General features: G+C 42.5%; 1 protein-coding gene across 1 annotated transcript in view; it reads left to right on the top strand.

Moving 5' to 3' along the window:
- Positions 1-7,035, top strand: part of LOC132901322 (histone-lysine N-methyltransferase PRDM9-like) — an 85,216-nt gene extending 78,181 nt beyond the window's left edge. The window contains exon 6 of the mRNA XM_060943639.1: positions 5,653-7,035. Coding sequence (XP_060799622.1) covers positions 5,653-6,785 — 1,133 coding nt within the window. The 3' untranslated portion in view covers positions 6,786-7,035. The remainder of the gene's footprint in view (positions 1-5,652) is intronic.
- The last annotated feature ends 1,088 nt before the right edge of the window (positions 7,036-8,123 follow it).

Here is an 8,123-nt window from a genome sequence, read left to right on the forward strand (position 1 = left end):
TATAGAGATGGAAGATCTTGTCCATGAGCCGCTAGAATGTAGCGGGAGCCCCAAATAACCCAAAAGGAAGCATGACAAACTGGTGTAATCCAAACGGTGTGGAAAAGGCTGTTTTCTCTCAGGCCATTATTAAAAAATGTTCTGTTTCCGGTCCACCGGCCGGGTGAGTGCCGTTTGTGCGGGTGAATTTTTTTTTTTTTAACGCCGGTTTTCCCACATTTTTTTGGGGTTCATAAATCTAAAATCGAACTTGACATTTATGCATTCCCAGGGCTTTCCACTAAGGCTCATACTAGCCAGCCATAACAAATAAGTAGCCGCCCGGGGGGTGTTTGAGAGAAAGAGCAGCCCCTCCCCTCTCTGCTCCCTGAGTGGAGCTCGTTGCCTTGGTAACGGTGCTCAGGTGCAGGGAAGAGACACAATATGACAAGCAAAGAGCGCTTTTTCTCAGAGTTCCCTCTCCTCGAACAACGCTGATTTACACGGAAATGAAAGGAGGTACTCACAAAATTCTTTCACATTGAGTGCTACAAGGCTCCCATGAACACATTTATGTAATTTTTTTGTCCCTAGTTTAAAAAATGTGGACAATAGAGCGAGTTAAAAACAAGTGACTTTTCTGATTTTGCAGTCAAAGCGCTCCCACGTTTATAATGGAAGTCTATGGGACAGCGTGCCTGTCCTCTCCTTACTTTCAGGCTTCTCATTCAAAAACTATAAGTCCTGTCGCTCAGGTAGACACATTGTGTGAATCAAGACAAGTGTGACTACAACTTTTGAGAAAATTATGTGTGTAGAGTGAAAATTGTGGTTGAAAACACAGTTTAAATGAGAAAGTTAGAGCTTTTTTTTCAGGTTGCCTACACAATAAATTGCTGAGCCCCACTGGTGTGTAACGCAATAGACACCCATTATAAAGTCTGAATTTCTCCAGATTTGGTCATGGTGTTTGATCTGTGACTGATCAAAAAGTATAGAACCTAGCAAAAATGTTGAATGCCAGATCTACACAGGAGAAGTTTGTCTACATTTTAAAGTTTGAATCATGTCTCTAGGTGAAAGCATGCCAGAGCAGCGGATATTTGAAAAACATTGAAAATGTGCGATTTTTTCAATTAATTCCATAGAAAATGAATGGGAAATTTTGTGTGATTTTTTCGCGACATAGTCGCGAAAAAAATCATAGAATGCTGAACAAAGTAATAGCATAGCAAGTCCGATCAAGCCGCACGTTTTGATGTATTGTTTGTCTGTGTGCGATGTACGGTTATTGGGTTATTCGCAATCGAAATTTGTACAGACGATGAAAAACGGAAGAACAAGAGTTTGCTGTGCTTTGCACTGCAAACTACTGACTCCCTATATGGGAGTCAATAGTTTAATAGTTTGCAATGCATAGCACTGCATCACTAATAATAAACTCCTGTGCACACATTCACGCAACTGAGCATGCTATGAATTAACAACGACAACGGTCTGCAGTGGTGGCTACACAATTAAACACTCAGTGAACATTTCTCCATTTGTGTATGCAAATACACTCCAACGACTCAGTTTGGTTTCATTTACAACCAACGGTGTCTTTTGATGCCAGCACGTAATTGAAAGAGAGAAGACTGGTTTACCGGAGACAAAATAAGTGTTCTCTCTCCTTCTGTTCCTTCCGATGTCGCCTCCGACAGCCCCGACACACTACTGCCTCCACCGAGTGTGCGCGCACACACACACCGCATGTAGGGGCTGCGGATGAGTTACTCTCCCTTGATCAACTAAGTCGGCGGGGAATTTGTGGTTATTATTGGTACAAACAGCACGAATCACAACTTAAATGAGTGCGGTTCAGTTTGACATTATTGTCAGTCCGTTAGATAAACATTTAATTTTATTAAAATCGAAAATTAATATTTAGAGCCTGTGGGCTACAAAAATAAGTCATTAAAGTAGCCGGCTGGACTTAATTGTGTAGTCGGCTGTATGGCCGGCAGCCGGTGCTTGTGGAAAGCCCTGTCGAATCAGCTCTGCGCATGCGCCATGCGGCACAAAAAAATGGCAGCCGCCATGAAGGAAGGAGATCCGGAGTTTTCAAACATTTGCTTAAGTGTGAAATCGCAAAATGGTATTCTAGCGAACAACAAAATAGTAAAGATTCAGAAAAACAAATCATTCAGTGATCATTTTAATAGTGTAATTTCATCCGAACTAGGCCTAACGGTCGATTTAGAACTACAAAACGTCCATGTGTCGGGCATTTTAAGTACCTTTTGTAAAAGTTTTGCAAATGTTGCAGTCAGCATTTAAAATGCTAACTTAAAGTTTTTGTTCAAGTTTCAGTTGATTAAACTGTCATTTTATTAAATGTGTCTGCTTTTGTAATAAAAAAGTACTGAAAGAAAAAGCAAACAGCATTGTGATTTCTTACCCATCCATTAAAAAAAAAAAATCCCTCCCTCCCTACTGAAAATTTTTTTGCTCACCCGGTGGACAGGAAACGGATTTTTTTTTTAAAGGATGGCCTCAGGATAGAGGAGTCAAGGGGATCTATCCCTTTATTAAATCCAATGTTGAATAAAAGCAAGCAGCACCTAACTAATCAAGCAACTCCTCAATGCGTGGCATTGGGTATGTGTTGAATTTAGACACTGCATTCACCTTTTAATAGTCTACACGGAACCGGACCGACCTGTCGGTCTTGGGTACCAGGACCATCGGGCTCCTCCAGTCACTGTAGGACTCCTTGAGCATGGCCTTGAGTTGATCCCAAACCAACTTTTTTAAAAAATTTATTTATTTATATTTTGGTGTTTGGGTAAGGGCGGCTACGCACCACCACCCCTGGGGGCATCTCACTGTGGTGTTTTGTGAGGTGGGTGTGGCCGGGAAGGGGCGAGAACACGTCAGAAAACTCGTTTTGCAACTTGGCAACCTCTGTGAGAGGTGGTCTCCACATGGGACTGGGTTGGTTTCGTTGTTTTTACCTCTGACCCCAGCTCCACCTTCTCCAGAACTACCGACGCTAACACCACAGGGACCCCCTCTTTCCATCATTTTAAGAGGTTGAGGTGGTATATTTGCAGAGCCCCGCCCCATCCATTTGCTTCACCTCATAGTCGACATCCCCGATTTGCTGTGTGACCTCGAAGGGCCCTTGCCACTTGGTGACTAATTTGGAGCTCAACGTGGATAATAACATGGGTCCTTTGTCTCCCGGAGTGAACTCCCTAAGGAACGCAACCCTGTTGTACAGCCGGGCTTGACGTTCTTGTGCCTGCCATAAATTCTCCTGGGTTAAGTGTGTGAGGGTGTGGAGCTTTGTGTGCAAGTCGAGAATGTATTGAATTTCATTCTTGCTAGTTGAAGGTCCCTCCTCCCAATTTTCCTGCAGCACATTCAAAATGTCACACGCCTTTCGCCCATATAATTCAAACGGTGAATACCCCATGGAAGCTTGTGGGACTTCTCGTACTGTGAATAAGAGGGGCTCGAGCCATTTATCCCAATTACGTGCATCTTCGTTTACAGACTTCTGAATTAGATTTTTAAGGGTTTGATTAAATTGCTCTAATAATCGTCCATTTGTGGGTGATGGACGCTTGTGCGGATAGATTTAATTCCCAATAACTCGTACAGCTCGCGAAGTGCACGTGACATAAATGTAGTGCCTTGGTCCGTCAGGATTTCTTTTTGAATCCCAACCTGGGAGAGTGCTTCTGCAACACTGCATGTGGAGATATTGCAGAGTGGCACTGCTTCTAGATATCGCGTTGCATAGTCCACCAGAACTAAAATAAAATGATATCCTCATGCTGACTGATCGAATGGCCTGACGAAATCCACACCAATTCTCTTCAAGGGGGTCTTGATTAGAGGGAGTGGGCACAAAGGCGCTTTTGGAATGGCCTCGGGATGTATTAATTGGCATTCACGGCATGCTGCACACCACCAACGAACGTCCCCACAACTCTCTGGCCAGTAGAACCGGGCCATCATTTGGGCTAGTGTTTTATCCTATTCTAGGTGTCTGGCCATGGGATTAAAGTGAGCCACATGGAACACGAGTTCTCTACGGCTCTTGGGGATTAACAACGGTTTTATCTCTTCACCGGTTTGAGTGTCCTGCATCACTTGATACAGCCTATCTTTAATAATAGTGAAAAACTGGAAGGAGGGTGTCCCATTTGGCTGAAGAAGTTTAACCATCATTCACGCTCACTTGAGGCCCCTGCCGATGCGAGATGATGCTGGAATGCCTGGCGATCTTCCTGCTGGGCCAGCATCAAGGCTTCAAAGCATTGCTCTTGCTCCTTCTGGAGAGCGGTCAGTGCTTGATGCTGGTTCTGCTGGGTGGTAGCAAGGGCATGGATGAGATCCTTAAATGGGGAGGACTCCATGTGGTAGTTCCCTTCCATACTCCCGGCACCACTGTAATATGTCCTTGATGTGAGTGGAGTACAGAAGCATGGCAGGCAGGAGCTGATGTTCTCTCTCACTTTTTTTTTTTACTATTTTCATTGCTTTTCAGCTTCATTCACTCACTCATTGCTCATACACAGACACACACATGTTCTGGTTGGGAGGAGTCCCTTCTCTTCACTTTCTCCCTCCTTTTCTAACCTCCACCATCACTGCAACAAACACACACATTTAATTGACAACAGGTGCATTGACTTTGCCACTCACCTTCCCTGGCCCTACCTTCTATTCACAAACTAATGCTAGGCCATGCCCCCACAGCCACAAATACCTTCAGTGCAATACAACCAGCTGGCTGGAGAGAAGTTAGTTGAAAACACACATGCAGCGTGCCTGAACCAAGCGAAGTTGTTAATTGGCTAATGCAGATGTCAGTCAAACCCATCAAACATTATACAAATCAATTGGAACATATTTGTTTATTTCAGGAGTATATGTGATGGTTATATTATCAAGCAATTTAACAAGCAATAACATTTTTAGTATTTTTATGGAATTCAATAATTCCACAAGAGTCATGCCATAGAGAAATTATCTTTTTACTTATGTTTATTTTTAGCTCCTTAAACTCTTGTAGCTGAAGAGCTTCAACATGCTAAGGGACAAATAGCATCCGATGAATGAATAATTAAACACATGGAGGTTTGGTTGCTTTATTACTACAAACCACACCGTGGCATTCTTCAAATACTGCAGTAAGGAAATTCCTATACTACTGCAGAACTACTTGAATGCCATTTGAACCGTTGCAATGTGTCTTTTATTTATTTATTTATTTATTTTTAAATATGCCTACATTTAATTTTTTTTTAATTAAATTGCTACTCTTATGTCTTAGATGTAAATAAGGCTAGGCTTGCCATTACCTAGACTTAACATTAGATCAAACAGAAACCAACAACTCCCTGTTGGTCGCTCAGACCCACGTGGCTATGGCCAATGCTGTGCATAGCTGCTGTTCCAGTACCTTATTGAATCTACAGTACCAGTACTCCTAGTTAGAGGCTGGTATATCTTAGTCCTCAAACTTTTTTTTTTTTTTAGTCTGTCTTCATTCATGTAGAATCTTGAATGTTTGAGGTTCAGTAAAAATGCTCCCTTACATTGGGTTAGTGTTACATTTTATAATCTTGTTGCATTTCATGTCCAATTTCAGATATTTTTGTCCTTTCACTTCTCCAGAAATAAAGAACGCTCTGCTGCAAGTCTTTTCCTGCTCCACATGCCCTCGTTCTTATGCATCTCAAATTTACCTCAACAAACACATCCAGAGATGCCACTATGAAGAGTATGTGAGACTGCGAGAATCAGGAGAGATTAAATATGAACTTCAGATCCCCTCTGAAGACTCCAGTAGTCAGCCAACATCATCTGATCCTCTCAGTTCTGACCCTTCTCATAATGATACACAGAAGGAAATTCACCACTGCTCAGACTGTGGAAAGAGTTTTGGTCATCAGAATGCACTCAAGACACACCAGTGCAGTCACACAGGAGAGAAGCCGTATCACTGCCCACAGTGTGGGAAGAGTTTTACTCGTCATAGTCATCTCCAAATCCATCAGCGTATTCACACAGGAGAGAAGCCGTATCACTGCACACAGTGTGGAAAGAGTTTTAGTCATCAGAGTAATCTCCAACAACACCAGCGCATTCACACAGAAGAAAAGCCATATCACTGCTCACAGTGTGGGAAGAGTTTTACTCAGCAGAGCAATCTCCAAAAACACCAGCACATTCACACAGGAGAAAAGCCGTTTCACTGCTTGCAGTGTGGGAAGAGTTTTACTCATCAGAGTGATCTCCAACAACACCAGCGCATTCACACAGGAGAGAAGCCGTATCACTGCACACAGTGTGGAAAGAGTTTTAGTCATCAGAGTCATCTCCAACAACACCAGCGCATTCACACAGGAGAGAAGCCGTATCACTGCACGCAGTGTGGAAAGAGTTTTACTCAGCAGAGTAATCTCCAAAAACACCAGCGCATTCACACAGGAGAGAAGCCGTATCACTGCACACAGTGTGGGAAGAGTTTTACTCAGCAGAGTGATCTCCAAAAACACCAGCGCATTCACACAGGAGAGAAGCCGTATCACTGCTCACAGTGTGGGAAGAGTTTTACTCAGCAGAGTGATCTCCAACGACACCAGCGCATTCACACAGGAGAAAAGCCGTATCACTGCTCACAGTGTGGGAAGAGTTTTACTCATCGGAGTAATCTCCAACAACACCAGCGCATTCACACAGGAAAGAAGCCATATAACTGCACTCAGCGTGGAAAGAGTTGTACTCCGCAGAGTGCTCTCCAATGACACCAGCGTATTCACACAGAAGAGAAACCGTATCACTGCTCACAGTGTGGGAAGAGTTTTACTCATCGGAGTAATCTCTAATGACACCAGCGCATTCACACAGGAGAGAAGCCGTATCACTGATCGCAGTGTGGAAAGATGTTTACTTATTCAGTTACATTTAAAATCTACAAGTGCACTAACTTGGAGACATTGCATGATTAAATTTGTCAAATTAAATATCGTTGTTATTATTCCAGTTTTGGCTGAAAGTGACCTGTACTTTTGAACTTTATTGTTTCTATGACTGTTTTAAAATGTCTAACCTTATCGTGATGTTTAAAACAAGACTATTAATCTTTTCTTTTGAGCTTAAGTAGTCCTTAATTACCACCATACAAGTAACAATTAAACTGCAACACTATTATCAGTGTAATACTGCAGGATTAGACTAACTGTTAATGGAATTAGTACATTAAACTCTTGATCAGTAATATGTTTATCAGAACTGTGGATCAAACCAAATGGGTATGGAGCATTTAAATGAAACTCGTCCAGCTATATGCATCCGCCTCATCTCACTGGTAGAGAAGGCATCACAGTTATTTACAATGATAATCTAGGAATCGTACAAAAACCTGAACAAAAATTCACCAAGTTTGAAGTTCTTTATCCTAACATATGTAGCCAAAATATAAGTCTACCCAGTCAATTCAGCTAATTATTATTTACAGACCTGTGGTTTTATATTCTGAGGATCTTTCTGAATTTGCGGATTTCATCTCAAACCTAGTTCTTTATTTAGACAAATTAATTGTTAGACATTATTCATTTTGATTATCTGTCAGACTCTGAGAATAGCATTCATGTCCATTCTAGATTCAGTAGGCATTAATTAGTGTCACAGGCTAGAGCGTAATTTTTGGGTAGGGACCAATATTCAGCCGCTACTGTGTAATCACGATCAATAAAACCGATGTCCTAACCTGAGCAATGATTATATGGCACACAAAGGGTTAAATGTATGACACTGCTAATAATCCCCCTTCTAATGTAGATATCTTTCTCTGATTAGCTACCTGTTTCTCGCTAATTTACATGGTTGGCTATCCCAGCTGTCACTCCATCTGCTGTAAAAGCAGCACACTTCCCACAGCAGCCGTGACTACCCGCCCATCAACCCCCCCCGTATCTCACACGTACACACCTGACCTACCCCACGCACCCCCTACTCTCCGTCAGCCTACAAATTGAGTTGGACTTCGATGTCCATGCATGCTTGCCCTACTATTCGCATGCTGACTTGAGTTTCATGGACGACGGCCCCCCTCCCAAGAAACGAGACATTCGTTCATTCTC

The sequence above is a fragment of the Neoarius graeffei genome, chromosome 17 (genome assembly GCF_027579695.1).
Source record: "Neoarius graeffei isolate fNeoGra1 chromosome 17, fNeoGra1.pri, whole genome shotgun sequence".
NCBI lineage: Eukaryota > Metazoa > Chordata > Actinopteri > Siluriformes > Ariidae > Neoarius > Neoarius graeffei.